This window comes from Oenanthe melanoleuca, chromosome 3 (assembly GCF_029582105.1).
Source record: "Oenanthe melanoleuca isolate GR-GAL-2019-014 chromosome 3, OMel1.0, whole genome shotgun sequence".
In the NCBI taxonomy this organism is placed as follows: Eukaryota; Metazoa; Chordata; class Aves; order Passeriformes; family Muscicapidae; genus Oenanthe; species Oenanthe melanoleuca.
The window spans coordinates 17,935,221-17,952,902 of record NC_079336.1 but is presented as its reverse complement, the minus strand read 5'-3'; the positions used below and the strand labels follow the sequence as shown (position 1 = coordinate 17,952,902).

The following is a 17,682-nucleotide window of genomic DNA, read 5'->3' as shown; positions in this document are numbered from 1 at the left end:
AGCACAACACTGAGATTTCTGGGGTTGAGTAGGTAGCACTGGCTGTTGTATTTTTCATAGTAAATAATTCAAAAGCAGATTGAGCTGCAGGGGAGATAGAAAGAAGGTTCTTAGTTTCTATCAGACATTAGCTTGATGTTTTCATGTAAATGAATGCATCAGTCTCTGGTGTAAGCACTATTTTAGGTACACAGGTGGAAAACTTAAAATGTTTGACATTTTAAAATGTTTGACATAATCCTGTGTCTCATGATGTTGGCCAATGTGGCATTGTGCTAAAACAGTGGTCTGGAACAAGACAACCACCAACTTGCTCCCAATACATTAAAGCATCAAATACCTCTATATAATTCAGTTTGCTGCAGTTAGTTACTCTTCTGCCTGATGGATGTATGATCTGGTTGTGCACAGATTAGAGGCCACAAGCTGTAGCATCCACTTCTGACAAACTGGATCAGGGATATGCAGACCCTAAGTGTACAGGCCACATGCAAACCAAATGCAGTATCTGTTTCCTGAGAGTCATGGATATGAAAATGGGGAATACTTCTGCCCTAAAGCAGGAACTGAGATATTATTTGCCATTCTGCATTTTAAAAAACACTCTGTGGTAATGTGTTATGCCCCAAAGTGAGTTCTGATGGTTTAAAACATGTCTATACATGTGTGTGTGTGTTCTCTTTTGGTTAACAAATGCTTACAGACAATAAAGACACAGAACTCAAGACTATATTTGAAACACAAAAGTGTTCTTAATTTGTTACCAGAATCAATCAAACCAGATACTTAAGATCAATATGTGTATGATGTATCAGTATATTTCCATGTGTCATTCTGTTTGTATAAAGACAAAATTAATGCATTATATCTACATAAACACATATTTCAGTTCTACCCTATGCTAGTTTTATAAAATCAGATAGTGGAAGATGTGTTCCACTGGTATGTAATATCAGGCTGCCCAGCAAATTATTTATTAAGGTTTCCTACTCTTTTCTGTTGTTGGTGTGGCTTGATCCTCAAGCTATTCTACATCAGAAATGCTTACACTGAGTTTATTACAGATCAACAGGAATGTTGATTTCATTGTAAGTAATGTGCTTTCCATGATTGATGTTCTTTGGTTTAAAGCAGCTGTTATTTGTCACACTGACAGGTACACCTACTGCGAAATGCTGGCGATGAAGTTACCATCACAGTTCAATACCTCAGGGAAGCTCCATCATTTTTAAAGCTCCCATTAGGTAAGAGGAAATTAGTGAGAAGGAGTAATTTGTTTTCCTCTTTGCAGTATTCTTGTAATAAACTGACAGTGACAGAAGTAGAAATTCAATCGTTGAGTGTTTTACAGGAAGAAATAGAAAATTGTCTGTCTACTTTACTGTTTAACATATAAGAACCAAATGCATACTGTCTTGCTGCTTATGTATAATTTATTCAAAATAAAACTGAAAAAAATCATTAAAATGCAGTCATGGGTGATAGCTGAAAGTTTTTCAATAGAAGCTTTGCCTGAGTACAATAAGATAGTGTTTGCAAACATTTGAATCATGCATTTACATTGAAAGGTACTTTGAGGACACATACCAAACAAATGGATAACATTAATTATGTATATTTCATAAATTACTTTGCTCTTTTGATTGATTTTGTCAGCAGAATTATGTTGAGATAACTGAGTAGTTTAACAGTAGCAATCCTAAAAAGTGTATGAACAATACAGACCAGAGAAGTTTGGGGCTTTTTGAGTTAGCAGATAAAATATTCAAGTTGCACAGTTGTGATCAGTGTTGCAAGTAGAAAAGGGTTCATAATAAATAATTTTATATAATCAGATTAAATAATTTTGCACCACTTTATTGTAAATAAGCAAAAAGTTTTGAAACGTGTCTCATTCTTTGGATTGATTTGGATTTTATTTATTTAAGTTGGGCTCAACTATGTACTTGTTTTTTCCTAATTTCAACAGACTCATAGGTCATAGTTTAAATCTTGCCATTAGAAGAGTATCAATCATTTAATCTAGATTTTTATACCTGTCAAAAGCCAACTTGACAGGCCTCTACTCAGCTATACATTTCATGCTAAAGCCTTTCAGTGCTTAATGGTTATCTTCATTTGAAAATATATGGTCAGTGTTTCTTATAATGAATCTTCAGGTTTGGTTTTCCTACTAGATCATCAGAGAACTCTAAAATTGTGTCCAAATCCAACATTATTTTGGCAAAACAGCAGCATCTTACCAGTAGTGTCTGTATTGTTGGACATATTCATTTGTGACTATGACAGTCCTGCTAGAACTTATATCTCATCTTGTAGACTGACATCACATACTTGAACTGCATTGCCTGTCATTGGTTAACCTTAGCTAAGAGCCAAACTCCCACTCAGACACTCTCACTCCCTAGTGTCAAACAGAACATGGTGGGAAAATAGAACAAAACAGCTCTGAGGTCAAAAGAGATTAGCTATTAATTACCGTCATGGCCAAAGCAGAGGCACCATGGGGAAACTTAGATAAATATATTCCCTATTTAAATAGATTCAGGCAATGAGAAACAAAGACAAATAAATTGTCCATCACCTTCTTCACTAACATTGAGATTCATTTTATTTTTATGTCACTCTTTTCTTTACTATTGTCTCTGCTCTTCTGCATTTTACCCTTTGTTAAATAGCTTCCCAGAGGTGCTACCAGCTCAGCTTTCTCACCAGGAGATACTGCAGCATTCCCATCTGGGAGGCTGAGACCATGGCACTGCTTCCATCAAGTGAATCTCTGAAAAGAGAAAGCAGTGATCATTAGGAGGCCATCTCCCCTCTCAACATGACCAGCTAGCAGTATTTGGGGTCTGCCCCTGTTTACTGTTCAAAGAAAACTTTTTCTGGAATAGGGAAGACAGTGCCATTTACCTTTTCTGGTACCTTAGACAAGCTACCAGACTATCAAGGAGCACAGCAGTGCTTCCAAAATGAGACATCTTGTCTACAAACTGCTTATTTTGAGCAGCCTATCAAGACCTGCTTCCTTTATGCAGAGCATGAGGAAATTTTTGGCAAGCATTATACTACCCTGCCCAGTCCCATGTGTGATCCCAGCCTTACACTCATGCTCAAAAAAAAAAAGAACTTGCTGGGTAGTATCAGACATATAAGGAACTTAAGAAATGACCCTTCTCCTGAACTGAACCTGGACCTCCACAAGAGGTTCATTCTCTAGAATGTTCTGTGTAGCTATTCAATAGAGGCTGAAACCAAGGTCTGTGAGTCAAGCAATCTTTGGTAAATGGCTTGCTATAAATATTCATTCTTGTGGTGAGAAAATTAGCAAATAAAGTGGATAAAATTATGGAAAATAGTTCTGATAGAAGACAATAAATAAACTGGAGTTACAGAGAACAGTAATGGAGTAACAGAGAACAGCACCCCGTTTCAAGAAGAGCTTTTCACGAGTCCATGCACAAAAGGGAATTCCAGTCATGAAGCATCAATGACACATTTAAAAAGCTAAGCAGCAATTTCATTATGCAATAAGGAAATTTCCAAACCGCACTGCAGGCAGGATTTGAGTGCATACATGCATAATTCTGAAGTATCTGGGCCTCTCCTGGCATCCCAGAAGACTCAGGCACTTGGTCCCCTACCTCCCAGCATATGGCCAGACCAGCTGCTGTGCTGGCAGTTTTAGTGCTGTGGCATGTTCACTTCAACTGCAATCATGCTGTCTCTTCCCATTAACCCATAGCATCACTGTGAGCACATCATCAGGAGCAGCATCTGCCTCCCCTGCTTCCTTCTCATACATCTCCCTTCCCTTCCCTTCCTTACACCATCTCATGTCGTGGCAAAAGCACAAGATGTCATAACGTGGAAATATGTACCTACAGTTCTCACGACATTTTTCTCTTTGTTTCACTCCTTTATTATTGTCAACAAAAAACCCCAGAATTTGGCATGGGTTTATTAGTGGATACTGATTAACTATCACTTAAGGATGAGACAAGGACTGCTTGTTTCTGTGTTTGGAGGTGGCCCCAACCTAGGGTGATATGCCAGTATTGATCCTTGTTTCTTTCACAGCTGTCAGGGACACTTAGCTCTTACTAGACTATTAAAAGACTGTCCATAATAGTAAATGAAATAATTCCAACAAATATTTTCTGCCACAGTTATTTCTTTGGTCAGCAATTTTATAAAATATTTCAGAATGCTTGGCAGAATTTTAAATAGGGCAGATAGCTATTTCTCAAAAAACTATCAGGCCTGGATCAGAACTGTTATAGACCAATAAGATCTGCTTCATTGGGTTGTGTAGCTCCATGGCAAGGATAATTCCTCATTCCATGGCTGTGGCTTTCCCTAAGGTCTCTGTCAGCTAGAAAGAAGATAGATTTGTCTTTCTTGAAACCAAGAGGAGGAATTTTGGATTTTTGAGCTGGGTCAGAAAGATAAAATTGACTATGAGGGGGTTTTTTTTTAGCCTGTTAAAGAATAAATATGGCATCTGCTCCTGGGTATTGTCATTAAGGAGTCTCTGGATCTAAGTTCATTACCCATCCCAGAGTTAAGCCAGGCTTGTAGGACCCATTAAAGTTAGATTCACTGCTGCTAGGAAAACTCAGGACATTTTCTGGTAAAACAGACTCTTTTAAAAATTGTCTATTTAATAGTTATAGCAAATGAATTTGCAAAGCTTACTGTGTAATTAAAAATCATTAAGAGTGTTTCCTTTGATTTTAATTTTGAGGCTGTCCTGGAAAGGACTTCTTTGTCTTTTAGAGGTTGCCTCTGACATAATCAGCAAGTTCAACATACAAGTTTTTATTTGTGTACAAGAGGTCTCCAGTATTATTCAGCAATGTTAGTCATAAGAAAATGTTGCTAATAATAAAGTCGTGCTGAATGTTTGCTGTACACTGTTCTGCTGTTGTGCATTTTGAGGGTTATTGGTTATTTAAAGATTTAGTGTAATTTACTGACTGAAATAAACAATGTCCTGTTGATGGAAATGTTGAGTTGTCCAGAACTTTAACAGAGACCTTTCTAGGTCTAGAAATATAAGGCTTTTAAAGTTAAAAATAAAATCCAAACTTCCTTAAAATAAGTAGTAAAATACCTAATGTTTTAAATTGAAAAATCTCATTTATTCCATCTAAAGTATTATAAAACTATTTATAAACAATTCCTCCCTGTACCACTGCAAATGAGTTCTTGAGTTAAGTTTAATGTCATCTAACTTGGTGATTTCCTGAATTACTGCTGGCTCTCCAAAATCATCTGTGATCCTTACAAAGTTTTTTTTTCCCTCATAATGGAGTCCTGCCTGGTTTTTTTTGTGCTACCCCTAGGGGTATCTCAGTCTCCTCTGTGAGCAGCAGACTCATACCTTTGCCATCTCTGTGTCCCTTTGACCCCTTCTTATTTCACAGGGTATGTTGTGGCTTTTTTTTTTCCCTCTGAAAATACTCAGCTATTGCTCAGGTAAAGATCAAGCAGAGATCTTTTCCTCTCCCACAGGATCATTGCTAACCCAACCTTCCCAAAAGAACAAGAATTCCAAAGCTGAGAATAAGCAAATTAAACAAATAAAAGCAAATTAAAGCAAATTAAACAGGTGATGCCTGTCGTGGCATAGGTCTGTATTTCTCTTAGGCCAATTGTTGATGATTTGGGTGTTGATGATTTGTTTGATGATCACACACTAAGGCAGTAACAATTACTGGAAACTTCACAACACAGCAAATCCTCTCTTCATGGCACCAGTGCCCAGCAGGATGCTGTGGCTCAGCTGCTCAGAGCGTGGTGCTAGTAACACCAAAGCTGAGAGTTTGTTCCCTGTACAGGGGACACTCACTCGCTTGACAGCTGGACTCAGATCCTTATGGGTCCCTTCTAACTTGGAATATCCTGTGATTTCTGTCATTCTGGCCATGGAGTGGGGAGCTACCCATAGCAGATGTTTTGTTTGGCATAAACAATTTGATAGTCTTTCTTGAAGTAATGTTCCAGAGTTTGGAAATACTCGGTTTGGAGCCTCATCTACTTAGGCAAGGGCTGCAGTAGCAGATAGTATGATCATATTGTGTTTTCTTCTAAGACCAAGGAGGAAAAGCCCTGATTGGTTTAGGGCTGCCATGTAGGAAGGAAAAGAGTTTCTTGGAGAGATGAGAGCCCTGCACCTTCCATGAAAATAGCTGAGCATTTGCAGTGGGAATTTCTAAAATGCTGGATGAGGTCATGAAGGAGTAGTCCATGAGTAAGTGAGGCAGAAACAGCAGAGAAGAGACTAGAAGACTTGTGAATTTGTTTGCAGTCAAGTGATGGAGGTGATACGGCCTGAGACAGGCTGTGTAGCTAGGAATACACAGAAAATGAAAGTAAGCTGCTTAACAGTAAATCTATTGGGACTGTGAGAAGAGGGAAATTTCTTTCTTAACCTTTTTTTCCTAGCTTTCCCATGAGGTAAATGTAAATTTTCCCTACTTAAAAATACTCAATTATTCTAACGTGGTATTTTGTGTTATGGTAAAACTTGTATTTGAAGATTTGTAAATACCTGGACTCATGTCTTTTAATGTGTTTGAATTGCTGAATAGGTGGGGTAATTCCACTTTCAGAGTCTGACTGATTCATGGACATGTGATAGTTGTCTACTTCTGGAGACAGTGAGATTTCCCAGCAGGCAGACTCTTCATGGAGAATTTAATGCCAAGTATTTTGCTTTTTGGTTTTTCTTGTTAATTAAAAAAATATTAGAAGTTTTCTTCTGTTCCATCAAGTCACTATAGTTGTCTATGACTATGAACATAAATTTTTGTAGCTACTGTACATATGTAGAAGCTACAAAGCATGGTAGTTACCAGAGTCAGTGCTTAGTTTAGACCCATAGGAGCAAAGCATGACTCCTTCTGCTGACACGACCTAGCACTGTACAGAAAGGACTCCAAACAAAAACATGCTGAAACTCCAAAATCCAGGCTGTAATTCTGAGACCTCACCATTGAACTGACAGGTCTGTAATGGAGAAAATGGCATTTCTTGAATTAAGTTCCATTTTTCTAAATCTTCCAGATATATGCAAAAGATACTTATAAAAATATATGATTAAGGATGTCTTTTTGACTTCTGTGATGTTAGACTTGACAGACTTATTAATGTGAGATGATTTACAGGCAATTTCAGGTGAATTCTTCAGATGGATTTTCAGTGTTTTCAGTGATGATGAATATAGTACTGTGCAATTGATTTTATGTGCATTATTGATAAGACCAAGTGCTGACAGTAATTGTATATTATTGGTGCTATTTGTTAACATCTTTGATTTAAGCAGAAATTCCACAGTGATATGATTTTATGCTGTTTCTATTATTATATGTTACAATTAAGCCTTCCTGGAGTCACTTTTAGCTACTAAAGTAGGATCATGGTACATAACTGTTAAAGGAGAGATATTTTGAAGAATACCACTGTATATCCTTAGCTTATTGACATAGTATTAACAGTTCAGGGTGATTGCTTGCTTTCAATTTCTGAATTTGAGAAGGAACATCTTTCTTAAAAATAATTGGCCTTTTAAGGAAAAGATATATCCAACAATTGTTGTTTGGTTTTGCTTTTCTCATTCTGGGTGAAAAAAGGTTTAATCCTGCAAACACTCTCCATACAAATAGATCCCATGAGCACAGCCCCTCTCAGATGACATCTAGGTATACCTTTTTTCTTTCTAGACATTAAGCATAGCATATGGATATTTAATTGTCTGTCTTTCTAAAATACAAGTAGTATTTCTGTCTTGATTGGTGAAGTATATTAAAAATTCTTCCTGTGTTTTACAGCTGAAATATATATTGTCTGATATATATAGATATTTTAAATATCAGTAGTTATTTTTGTTGATCTGATTTCCAGGTTCCCCTGGACCACCCAGTGATCACAGCAGTGGAACTTCATCACCTCTCTTTGACAGTGGCTTACATTTAAATGGAAACTCAACTAACACGGTATGCAAATGAATAATAAAAGCATGGTGTGGGTGTAAGCTCTGTAAGTTCTTTTCCCATTTTGAGCTTCAAAATGCTGGAGTAAGACTACCCTAGTTTTGTTCTTGTTGTTTGCTTTGATTGATTTTTAAGTGCTTATACTTTAAAATTCTATACTTACAAAATCCTCAGCACATGGCCCTGAAATGCTAGGTTTTTACTCTGAGACAGCTGAGAAATTTGAAAGAGTGAACACAGTAAGATTTAATCATTATTTAGACAGGAATTCATGTGAACTTTTGTCATACTTTGTTGAATTGCAGCATTATACTGTTGAATTTAATCCAGCAGGAGATGCTGAAATGCAGGTGGAATTAAGAAAACAATGTAAAGTTGAATTCTTGAAGCAAATTTTTTTAATAAGAAAGATAGGGAGAAAAGGACAAAGAAATAAATGAGGAAAAAAATGTCTTCTCCTTTAACCAGGAGGATATTCAGTTCTTTTTTCTGCAATGAGCAACTGTGATTAAATTAATTGCAGCCTTCTGGAGAAAGAAAAGAAGTTTCTTTCTCCAGGAAAAATGGTACTCACCAAAGAAGATAGGATGTCTTAGTAAGCAACAGTGCTGGCCTTTCACTAATGAAGATTGAAGATGTAAATATTAGCTGTTCAAGGATGTGGACCTTCATGCTCAAAACCTGTTTGACACCTAACCAATCTCAGATCTAGTCTTTCAGTTGGATATTAAATTATACAGAAAGAATACCCACTGAATGGGCATAAGGCTTCTACTTTGTCTTTTTTTTTCTTCTCAGACAGTGATATAATTGTCTGATGCTTACTGTACTTTTCTCAAGCTTTGCACTTCTTTGAGCACTGTCTCTCTATACTGCTCTTTACAGCTTAACTCCTTAAAGTTTTCATTTGCAAAAAATATATTCATATATGACAACAGAAAGACATTATTTACAATAAATAAATAAATAAAAATATTATTTTCTGTGGTTATACCAGTACATTAGTGTTTGGTGTCCAAAATGGTCATAGATACAAAAGGTTTCATGTTTATTTGTTTTCAGTTATCCAGATAATTATTACCTTTAAATCCTTGCACTGTGGTCTTACTAAAGAATCCAAACTTCAGAGTCCAGCATTCTGCAATGTCTGTCTACCATGTTCTCTACAGGCAAAGAAAGTCCTTTCTGCAAAGAGTTTACATTATAAGAAAAGGGCTATAGCCAGTGATAGAATTAGCACATTTTACTAAATTAGTGCCTACTTAATGCTAGAATGTGTTGTGATAATTTTTAATAATCATTATGACTACTGTGGGAATTGCACACTTTAAATTTCTCATATTATAAAAATATAAATAAGTGGCTGAAATTTTATAGAGTTGTAACAGAGTAATTTAGAGTTAGTTGCCAAGATAGCACACAAAAGACTGGCTATAGGCTTGAAATACAAGGAGAAAAACAGAAATTAAAAAAGATACAATAGAAAGGTACTAGGTTGATTTTATACAGCACTTATTTTTTCTGAAGCCTGACATAAACTCACATAGAGAGCTATGTATACAACAGATACTCACCTAGAAGTGGAATATACAGTACAATCTACATCATACATGGTAAAAGTCATGATCTCTCTTGAAAGAAAATGAAATGGAAAATTGCTAGAATCTTCTTGTGAAATTCAAAAGCAAGGCTCTGAATATTTTGAGCAGGAATGACTGGATTTTGAGATGATGCACTGTATGGTCAAGCTTTTCTCGAATTAAACTGTGAGTATAACAGAGCTGTGATCATATCTTGAAAAGTCATTACAAATGTGTTTCAACTACCATCTAGTGAGCACTTCTATTTTATTCAATTGAATATTTTCAGTTTTATGGTAAAGTAAAAGCAGAACTGACATTTCCTGTAATGCTATTGACTAATAAGGCCAATGATATTTGAATCCTCTTTTTACATCAGTCTGGTAGGGGAGATCTGACTCATTTTGAACTCTGCATCTTGCAAGTTTGTGTTGCAGTTTTATGTACTTTCCTAAGTACTCAGGTCCACACTGCAATAGACAACACACCTGTATTTATAAGTGGAAATTCTACTTCATAAAGCACACCATGTAAAGGAAAAGACAGGAATGAGAGCTAAGGAGTTATTGTTATGCTAGTTTTACCAAGCTGTCATTTTGGATGTCTTCTGAAAAACAATACTGAGGCACTACAGCTGGCTTGTGTCATAGAGGCAGTAGTTTAGCCATCCTAGCAGCAAGCTCTTTCTGCCTAATATGATTATACCATTTTCAGTTCTGGTGCTGTCTTGCCTCTGTTAGATCTATCTCTGTCAGCTCTGCTGTGAAGCATCTGCTGTATGTGATGTGATACCATCTTCAGGATTTATGTACATTTTTTATAATATCAGAGCAGTTTGCAGTACAGCATTTTAATGGGGTTCTCTGAAACCCAGAGAAATGGGCTGAAGTGCTCTCTTCACACCTAATTATTTTGTGTTTGGGCACTGTGACAAATGCTGCAGGGATTGATAGTGGCAGTTACATTCATCTTTATCTTATAGGTGGTTTATTGAGCACAGTGTAAACTTCCAGAGGGGAACATGAAACATACAAAGGAGGTGGTCTCAAGACTACTGAGTACAGGTAGTTTATCTGAAGAGTTCTAACTAAAACAACAAAGAAAGTGCTGTAGAGATATCCTACTAGATATCCAAATATCCTGGACATCCAGGACAGCTTCCTGGAGAAATTAGTGGTGGAAAAAAAATACTGTAAATAAAACAAATTACTGTTTAAGACACATGGGGTAGTATGACAGTCACAATGCAAAGACAGAATATACTAAGTTTTCATTTTTTTGAGAATCTACCTTACTGCAATTGTCAAAAAGTGATGTTATAACAAGTGAAGTGAGACTAGAGTAAATTGTTGTTTTCTGTGTGTTTGTGTAATTTAAGAAGGCTCAGTTTAATTTTGATAGTGTATGTTAAGTTTAGTTGGTTAGATGAAGATAAATTACATTCTTCTAAATTGCTTTAAAATATTCTTTCCTTTATGCCTTTGTTTCATCTGTTAAAACAGTTTTTCTTTAAGAAAAGACATTGCCTATTTTATCATTAAGTTTTTCAAAAAGAAAAAATACAAATGCTTAGGTCTTGATGGGGCCAGTAGAAAATTACATGTTTGTCTATGGTAGTCCAAATTCCAGAGTGAGAGAATGATGCAACTCAATCCCAAGAATTAAACAGCAAAAAAGGCAAGAGGATTCAAGGCAGTGAGGTGGACACCCTTGTTCCGAAAGTAAAATCCATTCTGATGGTTACTTTAGGGGAAGGCATGACCAGAACATTGAATTGAGATTGAATGGATGCTCCACATATGAAAGCTTCAATACTTTTGATTTTTTGCATATTCCTTTAGTATCTTTCATTTTAGTATAAACACACTACTGACCATTCTTAAAGGTTATTTTATTCTTTAGTTTTTGTTGTCCTGTAGGTCACTTTAAGAAGAGAAACCAGAATTTCAGTTCAATGCCATTTCTATTAGAATGATTTCACAAGTTATACCGATTTCCTCTGCCAACTCTTGATCTGAAAATCCATTATTTTCTCATAGAGTATAAAATTGACTGTCAGTTCACAGTGTATCATTTGGCAATGCAAATTTAAAAAAAAATTATTAAAATAATAAATACAAAAAGTACCTCAGATGTACACAGTGGTTACTCTCATGAAAGTAATTGTCACCATGTCTTCCATTTTTTTCTAAAGAGAAAGGTAAAACAGATGAGCACAGCATCTGCACTTAAATAGTTTGGACTGCTGCTGTGATGAAGAAAGACCTTTATGAACGAGATAAACAGGCAGCAAATAAGTTTTCCTCAATTAATAAAATATGAAGTGACTATTCCTTTTCCACCTCAGTGAAAAAGAATCCAGATTTTCTGTTTCTGACTATACCTCTCAGAAATCACAGCAATAGAAGCTGGAAGAAAACTTTTATATAATACCTTCCTACTTCACTACAACAGAATTGTAAGGAAAATATTTTGGATTGAAATGTTTATTTAGATTTAGCTGTACAGAATTGTGTGTTTTTCTAATTTTGATTAGAGTTGATTGGAACTTTCACTATGACATTAATGAAGCAAATGAAAAGTATATTTTAAAGGTCTTTTATTAATGCCCACAGTCACTGCTAATCCTTTCAGCAGAGTTATTTCTTCTAGTATTTAACCTTTGATTGATCAGGCTGATCATTTCTTATGCACAGAAATTTCCCAGTTTGTTAGGTATCTGGTTTTAGTTCTTAATTATATATATTTTCCCCATACACAGCCCTTGCATGTAAATGCATTTTTTTACAGTTCTTATGAATTTGCTCATTTTGAGTTTGCAACAGCAGCAGCAAAAAGAAAAACGTTTCTAAATTTGATGTTAGCATAGATGAACCCTGGCAGTTCAGCTACATGTGTATGTGGCTTACAGAGAAAACTGATAGTAAAATTGAAGTAACCAGGCAAGTTGCATCCAGTATCTTTCCACAAGTTCTGGCAACAAACTGTCACTGACTCAGAGAGAGATGCAAGAGTCAAGGCTCAGATTTATCCTGAGGCGTGTGCAGACTGTGTGAAGTTCAAAGAGTTTCCCTAACCTTGAGCTAATTTTTCTAAGCAAGGACAGCATGCCCCATTTGGGGATATAAAAGGCTGCCTAAAGCTGTGTCAAACTGCTGAAGTTTGGGTACACTTGCATTTACAGTGTAAAACTATAACAATCTCAACATTGTATCTTTTATTTTCCTTATATAAATTTAATATTGGGTTTTGATTTCTGGCTACTATTGTAGATTTTGAGGAGTCATAATTACTTTCTACTTTTTGTGCTGAGATTTAATATAAAGTACTCTGGACCCTGTCTCCTACCCCCAAAGGAAGAATATTTCTGGAAAGGTGTTCCAGGCAAGGTTGTTGAGGTTACTCAGAAACCAATTACATAATAGCTCAAGGGAAACAAATTAAAGAAAAAGGTGAAAGATTCTGACAAATAGTCCATATGTATTCTCTAAAAATATCTTAGTCTTGTACCCCATTGGTTCATTTAAAAAATAATCACGTATTAGCACCTACTAGCATAGATGTAATGAAAGTTTCATTAATATTTCCATTGTAAATCACCTCTAGAGAAATTTATATAATTGAAAGGATTTTAATTTGCTCCTCATTGTACAATAGTACTCCAATTGATTTAAATGCTTAGCTATTGCAGTGAGTAAGGCAGTGCAAGTCCCTAACATGTGCTGCTACACAGGCTCTATGTAAACATCATATATAGGTGCTCAGTGTCTGTAAACTCATATGTTAATTAAAAAGAATTAAATGTCTTACAGAGCAATCATTATATTTCAAAAGCATGTAGCAACGCTGCAAAAAATGCAGCATTAGAATTAAAAGTGTTTCTTTTCTCTTGTAGGAGTTTTTCACATGCTTTTTCAGGTGAAGTAACAACTTGGAGTTGTAATATGATGTCTTCCTCCCATTTAATTAAATGTCTGTCAATTAAAATATTGTAGATAGAGCTGTGTAATTAAAAGGTGCCGCTTTCAGTGAATTTTGAAGACATCATATTACAACTCCAAGTTGTTACTTCACCTGAAAAAGCATGTTTCCTCTATAGAAGCCTTCATTAAATGATTCAGTGATGCGTAGTTTACCAGATAATTACTGTCTTTTTAAAACTGTCACAGAATTTTGCACCTGCATCTAAGAATCCCATTAAAAATAAATAAATACAGACCCTCTCCTGAATTCATGCTGCATCAAAGGAATACACAGGTATTTTGATATCATAATTAATGATATTCTGAATTAATGATATTCTCTGAATTCTGAGACAAGTTGAAAGCTCTGACTCCTATTTACAATAGATAGCACCATAATTTGGTTTGCTAGCTGGGCATCACAAGAGTTTCCTTCATGTCTCTACTTCTGGCTAAACATTTGGTATTTGTGTCGTTCAAAGATTAAAGTAAGCTAATGTGAGACTCTTTTACTGCTAAATGGAGCAGTCATATTTTCTTCTCCAATCAACATAAAGCTCCTGCTTTCTGTTTGTCCCTGTAATAAGTATTAGGAATGCTCAGCCATACACAGGTCAGATTGGTTTATTGATATACTGAAAATCAACCTACCTATATATGTATATACACACACATTTCAATCACAGGCAGGACTAAAAATTGTAGAGAGACCACATCCAATCCACTTTGAGTTAAATGTTGCTGGGTGTTGTTGCAAGAAATTACATAACTATAATTCTCTTTTTTCAGAATAAGTGTAAGACAAACCTGCCTATTTGAAAAGCATAATATATTGAAGGCTTTTTTTTTTTTTTTTGAGTAGGCTGAAACATTTTTAGTAATGAAGCTTTCACAAATAATGTTCCAGTTGGCATCAAAAAGATGCATGAAAGCTAGTATTTTCTAATCTAAGAGATTGTCATGAAATCCACTGAAACTTAATGACCAATGTTTTCAGTTATAGCTTAATGCAATGAAGCTATGCCAAGCTATTTTAGCATTTCAGAGTTTAAGGCATTTCTGAAAGACACTCTTAGTCATATGATTTAATTTTGGGTAGTCCTGTGAGGAGCAGGGATTTTGCCTCAGTGATCATGATGGATCCCTTTCAACTTGAGATACTCTATGGTTTTATGTTTCTATAATTTAAGCCATAGAGTTATTTTTACAAGGAAAATATACCAATATAGAAATATCAAATATATGAATGTTGCTGCCATTTTCATATACATATTTTACAGAGAGATATTTTATATTCTTTTCAGAAATTCTCAGCAATGCTCACTAAAATGGAAACAGCAAAAATTACTTTGAGAAATAAATAACAGCATCATCATTACCATCTCTTTTTGAACCAGTGTCAACAAAGACAGTAATCAAGATTAGTCATACCTCTTACATGAGCTTTATAGAAATATATGTTTACAGAACAGGATCAAGGCTTTAATGATGCACTTTGAAATATTAAGTCCTCTAAAGCATAAAATGGATAAATTCCAAATTATCAGTAAAAGGTTATATTTTTTCCTCATGGACTCTTATTTCATAAAATGGTACTATAATAGACACATTTAGGTTAGAAAAGACTGCTAAGATCATCAAATCCAACATGAGCTTAATTAAGAATGGTCGAGTCCATCACCAAACCATGTCATTGTTTATGTATCTTTTAAATATCTCCAAGGACAGTGACTCAACCATTTACCTGGGAAGTCTGTTCCAATGCTTAACAACCTTTTCTGTGAAGAAGTTTTCACTAATATCCAACCTAATCCTCTCCTGGTGCAACTGATGCCATTTCCCCTTGTTCTATCACTTGTTATTTGAGAGAAGAGACCAACCCCTGCTTGGCTACAGCCTCCTTTCAGGTAGTTGTCCAGAGCAATAAGGTCCCCCCAGAGCTGCCTGTTCTCCAGCCATTGGTCTTCATAGCCCCCTGGACACACCCTGGCTCAAGTACATCTGTCAACCAGCACACCCTGGTCCCTTTCCACCTTTCCAGTGAGTACCCTCAGCCTGTGGCACTGCAGAGTATCATCGTGACACATGTGGAGGTCCTGGCACTTGGCCTTGTTGAACCCTCACAATGGATAGAGTCTGTCCAGATCCCTCTGCAGAGCCTTCTTCCCTTCAGTAGATCAACACTCCCACCCTGCTCAAGTCCTTGGTGTCCTCTGCAAACTGACTGAGGGTGCACTTGATCCCCTCCTCCAGATCACCGATAAAGATGTTAAACAGGGCTGGCCCAAATACTGAACCCTGGGGATCACAGCTTGTGACCAGCTCCCAGCTGGGTGCAATTCCATTCACCAGCTCCCTCCGGGCCCAGCCATCAAGCCAGATTTTAGCTGGTGATGGATGCACCTATCCAAGCCATGAGCTGATGGCTTTTCCAAGAGAATGCTGTGGGAGGCAGTAACAAAAGCTTTATTGAAGTCCAGGCAGATAACATGAACAGCCTTTCCCTCATCCACTACATCTTGTAATAGAAGATCAGGCTGGTCAAGCAGGACCTGCCTTTCCTAATCCCATGTTGGCTGTCCTTGATCAGCTGGTTGTCCTGCATGTGCCACATGATGCCACTCAGGATGATTGCTCCTCAAAGCCCCATCCAGCCTGGCCTTGGACACTTTCTAAGATGAGGCATCATTTACCTTTCTGCAAAGCAGACACTATAATATGAGATTAAGAATACATTTAAAACCAAGATTAATCATGCTGAGTAATGTGACCCCCGAGCATTTCTGATTTCAAGTGAATTAACCCAGATTCAGCCTTCCTGAAGCCCGTGTTTAATGAAAAAGCTGCATCAACCTAAAATAATACTGTGGCTGCTTTCAAGGTAGGCCCCTAGCAGCAACTGGAAATTAAATTACTAGGCAGGGTTCAGAAAGACTTTCTTCTGATGACATAATATTTTTCTTGCAGAGATTTAAAATCAATGACAGTTTAAAAGAAAATAAGGTTAAGTAACTGAGTTTCCCAAACTCTGCAAATTATATGTCACAAGAAGATAAAAAAATTGACAGTCCCAGCCAGCTGGGATCTTTTCCTTTCCTTCCTATGTTCTTAGTGGCAACTTAATTATAGAGATATGTCTGATTACATCTCCCTGCTAGTGGAGGGCTTTCTGGACTTATTCTACTTCTTGGAAGACTTTTTGGATGCAGCATAATGAGTTGTTATATAGTTGTTTAAGAAAGCACTAAAGCACTTCCCTACAGTGTTACTCAAATGTCAGTGATTGCTAATGGGATACAGATTCAGACCCTCCTCCAGGTCAACAGTGCACAGCTGTCTCAGGTAGGTAGTGATTATGTGTCATTAAAGGTTGATTCTGGTTCACTGTTCTGTCAAAAACAAGATTTTTGTGTTCCATCAATTTCTTATTGGGCAGGTGTTACAAGCAAATTGGCATTAATTGGCAACATTGTTGGTGACCTCAGCAGAAAACTGAAGGTATAAAATGATCAAGAGCATAAAAGCAGCGATTACAGAGATGATCTCAATTTTAGTGCTTTGGAGGAATGGTGTGAAGCGTTTTCAAGATGAGCAACAGCAGCTGTTTAGTGGGGAAATGCCTTGAAGGTCAGCCAGTTCACTACACTGGGTCAGAACAAAGAACCATCCAGACAAAAAGCTTTCTCCCAGCAGATGACCTCAAGAGAGTGCAAGAGAAGAGGAAATATGTACAGTTATTTCTAGGGAATATTTCCTGCACCTCCAGTGACTTCTGACATAGGTGCTTCCTGGACCAGTTTGTTATCTAGACTAACACATTCATTCTTTGTTTTTATCATACAGTCTTTTAATCAATACCCTTGCTGCTTATGTGGAAATGGCAAGTGAACCACTGTTTCTTTGATGATTCATTTTGATGATTTCATCCTATTTCACAGCAAATTCATTAAGAACCTTTTGTGGGGAATAAATTCTTTTTGAAACCCAAGTATGCCATAGCAATTGCTTCTCTCCTATTAACTAACACTTTTGGGCGACTCCAAAAGGCACATGTGAGGCACATCCTCTGTAGCAAAAATTGTACTTGGACTTGCCTCCTCCTCAGTTTCTTATTTTTATCCATGTGTTTTGAAGAGGATACAT

The 17,682-nt window shown here is 36.5% G+C and overlaps 1 protein-coding gene across 1 annotated transcript in view; it reads left to right on the top strand.

The window, feature by feature from the left end:
• The window catches only part of SNTG2 (syntrophin gamma 2), a 205,963-nt gene that overhangs the window by 123,296 nt on the left and 64,985 nt on the right, over positions 1-17,682 (top strand). The window contains exons 7-8 of the mRNA XM_056487301.1: positions 1,157-1,244; positions 7,909-8,000. Coding sequence (XP_056343276.1) covers positions 1,157-1,244; positions 7,909-8,000 — 180 coding nt within the window. The remainder of the gene's footprint in view (positions 1-1,156; positions 1,245-7,908; positions 8,001-17,682) is intronic.